This window comes from Halichoerus grypus, chromosome 2 (assembly GCF_964656455.1).
Source record: "Halichoerus grypus chromosome 2, mHalGry1.hap1.1, whole genome shotgun sequence".
Taxonomy (NCBI): domain Eukaryota; kingdom Metazoa; phylum Chordata; class Mammalia; order Carnivora; family Phocidae; genus Halichoerus; species Halichoerus grypus.
Window position 1 is genome coordinate 183,804,551 of NC_135713.1, and position 12,773 is coordinate 183,817,323.

At 37.8% G+C, this 12,773-nt stretch overlaps 1 protein-coding gene across 13 annotated transcripts in view; it reads right to left on the reverse strand.

Annotated features, from left to right (window-relative positions):
• Window positions 1–1,153: 1,153 nt before the first annotated feature.
• Window positions 1,154–12,773, reverse strand: part of LUC7L3 (LUC7 like 3 pre-mRNA splicing factor) — a 30,272-nt gene continuing 18,652 nt past the window's right edge. For 4 of the 13 annotated variants that reach the window (XM_036076309.2, XM_036076315.2, XM_036076316.2 and 1 more), the window contains 5 exons: window positions 12,523–12,684; window positions 11,856–12,139; window positions 10,673–10,833; window positions 7,134–7,274; window positions 5,044–7,028 (listed from right to left, as the gene is read on the reverse strand). In XM_036076309.2, coding sequence (XP_035932202.1) covers window positions 6,838–7,028; window positions 7,134–7,274; window positions 10,673–10,833; window positions 11,856–12,139; window positions 12,523–12,684 — 939 coding nt within the window. In that variant the 3' untranslated portion in view covers window positions 5,044–6,837. Of the gene's footprint in view, window positions 1,619–5,043; window positions 7,275–8,459; window positions 8,586–10,672; window positions 10,834–11,855; window positions 12,140–12,522; window positions 12,685–12,773 lie in introns of those variants that run through there. The other 9 variants (XM_078065285.1, XR_013444832.1, XR_013444819.1 and 6 more) reach the window with 9 other exon arrangements.

A 12,773-nucleotide genomic window follows, 5' to 3' on the forward strand; every position in this document is an offset into this window, starting at 1 on the left:
AGGTGGTATTTTTTGGTGAATATGGTAGAATAAATTTGAAAAAAATGTTGGGAGGAAAGCTTACACTATGATAACAACAGAACCTACAGTGTGGCCTCATGATTAATTACAGTAATTCAACAAGGGCAGCAATTTATCATGAGACCGTTGAGCAAATTCAATATCCATTCCAATATAGTTTGCACGAAAAAATTGTAAAAACTTACTTCCTATAACATGAATAGTCTTAAGGCTTAAGATTAATAAAAACTGAAGCTTCAAGAGTAATTTTCATTGTAATTTATACTTCATGCAGAAATTGTGGAAACTAGTTTCTGAGGAAGGTACAATTCCACTGACTTTTACACCAACTTAATGCCATTTTAAGATTTTTAAGTGGGTGAAACGAATCAGGTACTAGGATGCTTATCCTGAAAGGTTCCAGAACATATGTAGTAGGTTAAAACAAAAAGATGGAATGATCTAGAGAATTCTCAGTCGTTCACAACCTAACGTTCATTTACAATGAGGTGACTGGTGACATAGCGGCGCCCCCTTCCATCCCTCAGAGCAGAAATTCTTCCTGTACAGCTCACAGGCCTGACAGACTCCACTAGAAGTTGCTCCTACTTTGCTCACTGATCCATCCAAGGTTATCACAACAGCACCTCGCACACCAGCACTGCGGATACAGGTGAATTTTATGCAACTGCAGATACATTTCTACTTTCAGTCACTTCCCTTTTAAAGAGTGAACATCTAACGCTTCATAGTGCCCCTCATAAAAGTATTACAGGCCAAAATGGAACAGTCCCTCTGATTTGACAATCTAGTTTGAACAGGGGAAGCACGTGCTGACCACCAGCCAGGAGTATTGCTCTTCTCACCCAGCAGTTCCCTTTCTGGAAGGGCGTGATTTTGCAAGAAATGTATGGAACAGCAGCAGCAGCTCCCTGGCTAACACCCAAATCCCAAATGAAAGTATGTAAAGATAAAAATAAGCGATCACGAAGGAAACATCCACTTAGGCCCTGCTTCTAAATAACTACAATTAAGGCCCTAAATTTGGCGCTCAGGAAACCATACCTTTTACACCTGCCTGTCACTACAAGAAGGTAAATTTCATTAAATAACAGTATGCTTCTATCTGTTAGTCACTACCTACACCAAGACCTTTTCCCGTTTTTTAAATTTAAATTTTATTAAGAAATACCATACATACAAAAGCACATAAACATACAGTTTAAAATAGAAACCGCCCACCCAGCTTTAGCTACAGAGCGTCGGCAGCAGTTCCTCCGAAGGCTGTTCCTTGCCCTCCACGGTCTCCTCACCCTCCGTCCGTCCCTCCGATGCAGGACGTTAACACTGAATTTCATGTTAATCATTTCCTTGCTTTTCTTTCATTTACCATAGATTTCACAGCTTGATTTTGACCTTCACAGAAATGGAACCATAGTGGATGTATTCTTCTGCAACTTGCTTTTCCAACCACCAAGATCCACCTGTGTTCACACGTGTGGCTGTAGCTCAGTCTAACTTCTGTGCAATTCCACTGTAGGATTAGGCCACGGAATCTATCCAGTGGACTGCTGAAGGACAGGCAGGGTCTTTCCAGTTTTTTGTTTTCCTTTTCTTCCTATTACAAACAATGCTATTATGACACTTTCACATCCACGTCCTGACACACGTGTGTAAGAGTTTCTCTAGGGTATGTATCTAGGAGTGCAATAGCCACACTGAGAAGTTAGGGCATGGCCACTTACGCCAAACTACTTCCCAAAGCCGCTGTTCCTAAACATTCTTAAATTCTGACAACTCAGCTACTTGGGAGGGCTGAGGAGAAGAAACAGATCAACTATGACTCTCAAACTGCATTTTCAAAGTAGGAAATTTAAAAATCTGATACAACAATGAAAAACACATTGACTTCTCTGCTTTGGTTTACTTGAAATGTATTTTTAAAAAACTACATGTTAAAACTTAAAAGGGCGGTCTCCTAGATCTCAAATGTTTCTAAATATACGGAGTGAAAACAGCAAGATTCAAAACATATGGTGTACTTCATATATAGAAAACCGTCTATACATATATGCTTACATCCCCCACCACCCACCTCCCTCCAGAAGGAATAACTGTTAACAGTAGCTCCTGGAGAGGAAGAACAGAGGGACAGGAAAAGGGAGAAAGAGATCACTTAACACTTCTACTGTTGTTTTTTGAACCATGTACAAGCATTACAATTATAACATAAAATTCTTTAAAAGTAGTCACCTGTGGTTCTTTCATAAACAACTAAAAATCAGTCTGAACTCACATGTGAAAACAGGCCCTGAACGAAGTCCCATCCCACAGAAAATATACACAATAAATTCTCAAGTGTTTTCCTTTTGTTTCATGCACTTTAGAATAATGCTTAAAAATATTCACACAGCCCATCTAAAATGCATTTTTAAAAGCACAGAATGGATGCAAGCTCAAAACTCCCACCCTACATTGTTCCGTTGTAACATCTCTAGAAACTTTAATCAGAAGGTGGCTAACAACCTCTATGTAGTCAGTTTTCTCAGACCTTGGAAATAGGGTGGTTTGTCCTCTGTGACACTAACTATATATTGAAGAAACCAGACAGACTGCCTGCAGGTATCATGTGTAAGGAGAGAAGATAAATATCGAAGCTGAAATAGGACTAGTTTATTATAACCTCAAGAAGGCAAGAAATGGGTTTTAATCCAAACTGAAAAATACAGCTGACCCTTGAACATGAATTTGAACTGCATGGGTCCACTTATACAGGGATTTTCTACAGCGAGTACTATAAATATGTTCTCTCTTATGATTTTCTTAAAACTTTTTCTCTAGCTTACTCTATTGTAAGCATGCGTATGTAATACATATGCAAAATACATATTAATTGACTATGTTATAGGTAAGGCTCTGGTCAACAGTAGGCTATTAGTTTTGGGGAAGTCAAGTATAGGTGGATTTGGCTCAATGGGGGTTGGTGGGGGGTGGCTGGCACCCCTAACCTCCCTCATTGTTTCAGGGTCAACTGTAAATATACTGTGATCTGTTTGAAGGAAAAATGTATTAACAAAACAGGAGGTGATGCCAGGCAGAGGGGAGGATGCCAGAGCAGCAGACTCATTACCTGGTCCCCTTGAGACATACAATGGAAAGTAAGCTACCAGACCAATACTACAGTTGAGGACTCCAGCCAATTAAAAGTTCATCCCATTTATTTTCATTAATGAACTTGTTTAATTTTTTAACTTTTAGAAATACATGCTGAAGTATTTACAGATTAAATGGTATGTCTGAGACTTGCTTGAAAATGATAGGCAGGGGATACATACACACATGCACATACACATATAAGACTGGCCACTGACTCTTACTAGTGGTGAGTTTTAATAGAGGCTAATTATACTGTTGTTCTACATTTATGTAGGTCTTAAGTTTTCCAAAATAAAAAGTTAAAAAAACCTGATTGCTCTGATCCCATTCCAATCTTACCAAGTAATCTTCTGAGTAATAAAATCTGGTGCCCCCTCAAAGGCTTTTCACAGAGAAAATACACACTGACCCTCTGACAACTGTTTGGCCCTCAAGGCAGAAATGTGTATTTCTCACAGTAAATTCAATTAGCACACTGCCTCTATATTGGGTTCTTATGAATTTGGTAAGAATCATTTCCTCTTGAACCTGATTAAATTTGGGGTGTTCAGGGCAACCCAACTTGATCTCCAACTAAAACCAGACCTTAGTCATGGCCACCCTAAGAGGCCAGGCCTCTCCCTCAAATCCTACAGAACTTTAATCATGATCAACCCATCGAGGTGTCTGCACAATCTTGAAGATGACGACGACTCTTCCTGAACTCATGTACTGTACCTCACCGAAATAAGTTAGCTACTGATTCTAGATGAGGCAGAACAAACCTGGCATTTTAATTCCTTAACAATTTAGTCCTTAATACTTTAGCAAATTGTTTTCTGTCCTTCTTGATACTGAATAATAGAATATGGTAAACTAGCACTTTAAGTCCTTTTACTCTTACAACCACAATCTTGTCAAACTACACAAAGCCATACTAGGCTTTGTGTTGGATTGTTTCGCATCTCAACTTAATCCTGACAAGGTCAGAGATAACCCATTCACCTCCTGCTGCAATCTCCAGGATCAGCTGGTAAGCCAGGAGTGCTCTGTGCTCCTAGCATGATCTCACACAGAGCACCTCTGAGGTGGTAGTTTTCATTACTTTCCAAAGCTTGGTGGAGGGTATTTTAGTAAATTCTGTGACAGTTCACCTTGTCCATTAGAATGAATACAGTGGCATAATAGTGAGGCACTGGACCAAGAGGCAGAGACCCAGGTTCCATGGGCTAGCTCTCTATCAACATGGAACCATGTGACCTTATATAAGTCATTTAACCCGATTACCTGGTTTCACTACCTATAAATGGACAGCAAGATTTGAAAACTATAATTCACAAAGAACTGCTATGATACATGTAACTGGAGATAATACTTTTACACAGCCGCTAAAGCTGGCTATAGATAGAAACATGCTGCCAAATTAGCTGTATGTGGAAAAAAAATTACCTGCTTAAGCATGTTTTTAAAATAAATCCTTATTATGTGTATTATACACCCCACACACAGAAATGAATACATCTGTAATCTGACAAGACCAGGTTAAAAGAAATCTTGATACAGGATTTAAAACAAAGACCAAAAGCTAGTTAAAAATTCCTAAATGCTCTTCTACATCATTATTTCATTGCTAGAGGAGGATAGTGTTCATCAGAAGGATATTTTGAATTTTCTACTACTAAAGGAATCTCTCAGGGATGTAAAAATATATTCTAGTTCACTGTACACCTCTGCTATTAAAAGCAGAATTCAAATTTATTCATAACCACCCAAAATTGAAGCACCGTTATTTAAAACATTTAAACTGCGAAAATTCTATAAAAATTAGTCTTAAACAGAACAATCAGATAAAACTGTACACCAACACCTCTAGTAACAGTGCACCTCATATTTAAAACAAGGGACTAGTTCAGAGTCAATAACTTTATTAGAAAAAGATTAATACTAAAACTTTTCAATGACAGAGACAATCAAATTTGTAACAGAAAGTCAGAGATACTTTATTTTCACTTCTAAATCCAAAGGCTAGGTATAGCAGAGTTGTAAAAATGGAATCCCACTTAGTCTGATTCACACAAATACTAACGTTTAATCCTGTTTTCAAAGTCCAAGAATGAAAACTTGCAATTAAACACTGAGCAAGCCACATGTTTAGGTAATATTTCTTAAAAAGTCTTAAAAGAAAAAAAATATGATACAGGACCTAAGTTTTCAGTGGCATATATATATACTATCAACACATGTTCTGAAATCTGGTATGGTCACATCAGTCCTGAATTAATTTTTAATAAAAAAAAAACAAAAAAAAACAAAAAACAAAAAACAACTAACTGAGCTTTATACTTTTTCTATGCCACTATAGTTTTCTTTCACCTCATTTTAATGTCGATCTTCACTTTATGCCGTTTTTCAGTTTTCTTCCAAAAATCTTCGAACAGTAGTCCTACAATGCAAAATTTGGGGAAAAATGATAATTAGACAACATGTAAAAGGCAAATTTTTATGACTAAGTGTTGGCCCAGTCACTAACTACTAATTAATATATGTATATGGAATGTTTGTATTCTTTTTAATTCTCAAGGCATCAGTGTGGACTTAAAGCCTTGTGCCTGTGTATGCTTGTCTATGTGTGAATGGCTCACACACGGAACACTATATTGCTGTCCTAGAAGAAGAAAGACATTGACAAACCAACTAATTGGTAGTCCCTTTCATTTATTTAATCCCAAGCCACTAGCCCAAAGAATGAATAGTTTATAGGTTTTAAGAACTCTTATAAAACCTAACTTTTAATAGTTCTTTAAAAACCCAAATTCATTCTATCCGATTCATCAGTTCTTTGTGTTTCAGAGACTGAAGGTGTCTGTCCTTGCTACTCACTGCTGCTTTAAACATTATCAGCCAGGGACTACGCCTACGCACCTATGGCTGACTGCAAATGCTCCTACACCGTAGGAAATATTAAACACATACCTCTTAAAGACTTGAGAATTGCATTGAATGTAACAAGGCGAATAATATGAAGTGTTTATTGTATTTAAAATTCTTTAAAGATATCTAATTCTGGGCACCACTGCATCCCTACATACAGTTGAAAAAAAATTCCATTCTGTTAACATTTGATTTATAAGTTTTCACGCAATACACAAAAAACCCCTCTGTGCTTCTTGTAAAGAACAAAAAAGATACACAACAGTTAAGCGTAAAGATCACAGGCAATAGCATTCAAACATGGATGTGGGTAGAGAAAGGAGTACCTGGCATGAGTACCTGCTTAGTTTGACTGAATCCTTGATTTTTAATTTGGCTTTTCATGGGCCGCTCACAACACCAACGCTGTGTGAGGTATGGTAGTCAGCTGCAATAATTCATAAACCCTACACTTCCATCAATCCAATGCTACTGGCTCTCGAGTTACAGAACAAACTGCATTAGAATGCAAGGCAATAAAGCAAAAAACTAGAAACATCCTTGACAAATAAATACTAGCAGTTTAATTAAAACAAAGTAGTCCAACATGTGCCTCAGAAATATTTAAGTTTTTAAAGCATATGTCTCTGCCAATGTACCAACACAAGATGGACTTAATACCAAAAAGAAAAAAAAAAAACAGTTCAACCTTTTTATTAAAAAAAAGAAAAAAAAAGAAATGACAGCAAAATCCCTAAAAAAAAGGATAATTAACTTTCAATGGCGACTATATTACAAACGTGGGCAATAATTTCCAAAGAGGCACACTAATGGGGGCACGAGTCTGCTACAAAATAGCTGAGACAAAACAATGTACCTCAAAATGTTTTGCAGGACTACACTGTCTTTTCCTTCAGAAGATGCTTTTGTATGTCTTCTTACTCGGCTTAGCTCCATCTTCATCTGTGCATACTTACGCTGCACTGTCAAACAGTAACAAAAAGCCCTAATCAAAGTGAGAAACAATACACTTACCTCTGTCTGATCTGAGGTCTTATCAGATCAGTTTTAATTGGACTGAGTGTCACCTTCAGATTTAATGTCTTCACTGGTCCCATTGACCTCATTCTTAGTATCACTTTCCTTTGATTCAGTGTTTGTGTCTTCACTCTGTTTTTCTCGACTACTGGACTTCACACTACTTTTTTTATCATCAGATCCCCTCTTTTCTGCCATAAAAGAAGACATTGATCGTGGATTTTAAAGTAAAATACAATACATACATGACATTTTGAAAAGTGAAACAATTGAGAGATGAAAAGACAATTATTTCCCACAGACTGCAAGTAACACAGTTTGATGAATCTATTAGAGGGATAAAATTTATAATTTATGAAGGAGGGAGAGGACCGTACAAGGAATTACGAGAAAGCAAAAGGTGAAAACAGTAGGCATATTCTCTCCGATTGGTGAGAAGCTACTAAGTACGGGCCACTCCAAATCACCGCAGGATCTAAGATTTAAGTTAAGTTTCATTTGGGGTAAGGAACATCAAAAAGCAATGGGAAAGCTACGAAGATAGTACACAAAAACTGCGTTCACGTGAAGTAAATTATGAAGGTAAAAAGTAAAAACAGTAACTGCAAAGGGTGAAAAAAGCTGAACACTTAATAGGCAGGTTTCTCCAACTACAGATTTTTTTTAATGCAAAAGATTACTTACATATGTACATATTTGAATACCTAAGAGGAACAAGCCCAATGAAAGAAAGCAGATCTCAGATCTCAATCCAAGTACTGAACTTTGGTGCTTTGCTAAGAAAAGTAATATATATGCCATCTCAGAGTTGTTTTTCCAAAACGAGAAAATTAAAATTCAACTCAACTGCGAATTAAGAATGGAAAAAGTAAATCTCAACTTTTTCTCCTACTGTTTTCCTTGGAATGGTAAACCTCAGACTAGGGGCAGAAAGTGGTACATGGGTCAAGTATATTCCAGCTTTTTTAATTCCAAGTATTGCCTAACAAAAGATTTCTACAGAAAATGTTAATGCAAACTACAAGCTTTGTGGAAGAATTATTTTTCCCCGTAAAACTATGTTAAGAATAGCTGGTCTAGCAGAGTAGTTCATAAGACAGACGTTTTAAGAGAAGCACAACCCTCTACAGATTCTGGACAAAGTTGTTAAGACACAACAGCAAGTGGGAGAGGGATGGTAATGAAAACAAAATATGGCCGTGGCAGGGGCACTCAAAGAATGGAACAACTGCAGATCGATCGTACGTGAGCATATTCAGTCCGTAAGACTTGCAAAATGCACACGAAGCAACGTCCGAGTAGCTGACTGCAGGACTTGCTCCATGTCTGTCCGTCGACTTATGAGAACTGTGCCAGTACAGTGTGCTCTAACTGACCTTGTGGGAAAGTCCTCCCTTTGTGCCTTATGGGCTTCTCCGGTGCACAGGTAGCTTCAATGAAGAAGAGTCGTCTTGTTGCCCCGTAGAGGACTAGTAGTCAGTCCAATAATCTTATCTTCTGCCCTATGTAGATATGGTAGATCTTAATAGTCCTAAGGACATCCACAAAATGTGGTGGATTTCAGGGCTACGGATTAAAAAAGGAAACTCTCTTGACAAAGAGAGAACCCTAAATCGGTTGGTGTTAAGAACTATAGGTCTGTGGAAGAAACCAGTTTCCATTGTGGAACTGAAGTGTTTCCACTGCAGCACGTGGAGTAGTAAACTCCACTTAACTCGTGCCATTAAATGCTATTCCTGCTCAGAGTTCAGGCCTTCTTCAGTCATCTATTACCTAGGAGTGCCTGAATGGCTACATGGCATTTTCAAAAGCCAATAAATCGTATCACTTCTAGAAGAGATCCCCAAGTTTAAAACAAATCTGTAATGCATTCCCAATCTTTCAAGGTGGACCTGATGCAGAGCTTTCTCCGAATTCTCTCCTTCCTCCATCCCTCACCAGGAAAATCCTGTTTGTCCATAATCCAAACACAATGCAGCTTATTTACTTAAGCAAAAGTTTTATTAAATTCTATGATGTCATTATCACAATTAGGATTTTTTATAGCTAAGCAATTCAGGACATCTTTTTGCTCTACCCAGAAATTACACAAACATGTCCTGTTTTTAGTCAGGCCATTGCTCATTGTTGATCCCAGACAGTTATGAAGGCTAGCTAGCTTTTGTCCCAAGAACCAATCCAACTATTTTAAGTGACACGAAGTATGATACAGCAAAGAGCTTTAATTCTCAAAGAGAACTGACTAATTTGATCTCTGACATCCATTAGCTGGCTCTTGAGATTGGACTTGTCCCCCGAAAGAGACACTACACAAAGTCTTGCAAAAAAGGTTGGGTGAAAGTTTAAAACTAATGTAAAATCAGGCAACAATCCTTTGTAAAAACTGCCGGTTGAATCACAGAAGTAATTTCTGAACTTAAAGCTCGTGACAGTAAATTTAAAAAATTGTCCTTGTTTCCTACTTTTTAACATTTGCTCCATGTTGTAAGAAAAAACCCAATATATGTAAATATTTTTTTAAAAGACAAGGTACACCTATTTGAGGAAAAATGAAAGCCTAAGACCAGAAAGTTATGTCCATTGTTTGCGGTGCTAGTTCTCTAAATCAGTCTAACAAAACCCGAGTCTGGCCCCCAAAAAACCCACAAAAAACAACCACCACAAAATAGTTCCAAAAAAGAAAATAAGAAGTGAGTGTCATATAAAAGTCCAGTTTAATAAACTCAAACACAGCAGCACATATGTTGGGTAATCAAACATGGACACAGACAGGCAGAACAGGATGTAACAAGCAGAGCCAAGAAAATTAGAAATTGGCCCTTGCTCTCATTCCTAAAAACCATGCAAAGCAGAATGGCCCAGTCAATACAAAATGAAAGATGCTTGAAGAAGCTAAAGAAAATACAGAAAGGAGACCCTGATGATTTAAAAGAATTATTTTTCAGTAAAGACTAAGCTAAAAGATGAGAACATCCAGGTGAAAACATGCCAAAGACAAAATGAAAAGTCCATTAACAGTGCAGTGAATAGTGCATTCCAGCCACTGGAATGCCACCAAAAACCAACGGGAAAAGTACAAAGGAAAGAGCATGTTGTTTCAATAGAAAACATGGTTAAGACATAGGTAAGGTATTCAACTTCCACAAACTTGGAAGTTAATTACACAGGTAAATGAAGGCTACACATGAGGACCAATGCAACACAGCACACTTACTCTGCAAGACATACTATGGTACACGCAGCAGATAAAAAAAAGTATTGCCAATAAACAAGCTAATAAATTCTACTAATTCTAATAACCCTGAAAGGTAATGCAGTACTTGGAAAAATCGAGACGACAAACCTTTAGGTGAATAACTGAAGGATGTGGTTTTAACATGTTCTAAGAAAACACCAGGTCAACTGTCATTCTCACAAATCAGAGGAAGAAAGGGGAAAATACTGCTGGTCTCCTACTGAATGGTATTCGCAGTAAGTAAAAAAAAGAGATTGAAATGGGACTCTGCCTATGTCCAAAGAAATGTGAGTGGGGAGAAAAAAGTGTGAAAATAGTCTCCTATTAATGAATTAAATTCTCACATAAACTAACCTTTCTCCTTGGATTTTCTATCTTGTTCTCTGTCCCGACTTTTGCTCCTGTGCTTATAGGACTTTCGATCCCGGCTTTTTGATCTTCTTCGATCCCGACTACGAGATCTATGCTTTCTTTCTGATCTATCATGGCTTCTGCTTCTTCGTCGATCTCTACTTCTTCACAATTGAAAACAAAAGGAACGCAACTTCAGCTGACATTACAATGAGAAAAAAACTTGCAAGAATTATACACTGTTCAACAATTAACAAGATACAAAAGGCAAATGAGTAGAATCCACTAATACATATCTACAGTAGAAATCTTAAGAACTGGAAATTATTGAAAATCTAACTTCAGTTTTTCAAATAGTGCTAAGATAGTCATCAACATGACTTTTTTTTGAGAGAGAGAGAAAGGATGAGCGAGCACACATGGGATGGGGGGTGGGGGTGGGGGTTTAAGCAGGCTCCATGCCCAGCAAAGAACCAAATACGGGGTTCAATCTCATGACCCTGAGATCATGACCTGAGCTGAAATCAAGATTTGGACACTTAACGGACTGAGCCAACCAGGTGCCCCTATCATCATGCTCTTTAAGACTCCTCTTCGGGGCACCTGGGTGGCTCAGTCGTTAGGCGTCTGCCTTCAGCTCAGGTCCTGATCCCAGGGTTCTGGGATCGAGCCCCGCATTGGGCTCCCTGCTCAGCAGGAAGCCTGCTTCTCTCTCTCCCACTCCCCCTGCTTGTGTTCCCTCTCACACTGTGTCTCTATCAAAATAAAAAAATATTAAAAAAAAGACTCCTCTTCAATCCAAACTCTAAAACAGAAAACTGTTATCATTTTTTTGTATTTTTAAAGAATTAGTTATGAAACACATTCTTATGTTCCGCGTGATGTCATCCAAAGCAAAAGTAGGTAATTTTACCAAAATAACTTATAATTTAAATGTCTTCTTAGAATCAATAAGAGATGCACTTAAAGAAACCATTTGGTAACATGGACTTCCTAGAAAGAGTGCCTCAAACCTCCTTAGACTGGTGGGAAATAGCAAAGAAGTTGCCTTTAAGATGGACTGGCTCACTGATTCCACTCTCATAATCCATCCTAGTGCTTGATGATACTTAAGAGCTTCCCAAGGACCAAAGAAATAACACTAGCAATTGCTACTGCATACTGCACGCTCTCTCATGCTATATACCTGCTTCGCCTCCTTTCTCTACTTCGTGATCTTTTGTGGTCCCGAGACCTGCTGCATCTTCGGTCTGAGGTTCGGCTTGAATGCCGACTTCGTGAACGACTTCTCTTTCTTCTTTCTCTGTCTCTAGCCCTTTCTTTCTCTCTTTCTTCCTCTTCTCTCCGTCTTTTCCTTTCTCTTTCTTCTCTTTCTCTCTCCCGTTCTTTTTCTCTTTCTTCCCGTTCTTGCTTCTCTTTTTTTAAACGCTCATCACGATCAGGTTCTTCGGTTCTTTTTCTTAACTTTTCCTAAAAGAAATCAAGTTTGATTTTTATAGAACTGTACCCTTAAAGACATTATCAAACAAACCTAATATAAAGCATGTATAGATCAACATATGGAATTTGATGCCCTAAAAGAAAAATGTAGAAATTCCAACACCATGTCTGCATGCAAGGTACTGTTTCTTGACTAAGTCCTCAGGGATACTCTTTCTCCCAAATTCCTGGCACAGAAGAGCGAAGAAAATAAAGCCCTTTGATAATTGATGAATAGAAAAATTTTATAGGGATTATTACAGTTTCAAATAACACACACAAACTATCAACAAGAAGTTAAATGTGATCAATTTTTAGCCATACTAAAATAGAGTATTAGCTGTGGCTAAAGTACATGCTTGAAAGAAGCTTACTTTTAACTCTTCTACAGTAGCTTTAATTTTGGCATAGCCCATGTGCTGCTTTCCCATCAAATGGTCATCTACCCGGGACTGGGCATCTCCTACTATCAAAAAGGCTCCACACACTTCACAAACTTCCATTTGTTTTTCTTGGGCAGCAAAACTTTCAATTGTCTGAAATGATAAATCAGTTATTATAAGAATATTTGAGGAAGAGAGAAGAAACAAAATCCAAAAAAAGTACTTACAATCTAGAATAGTTT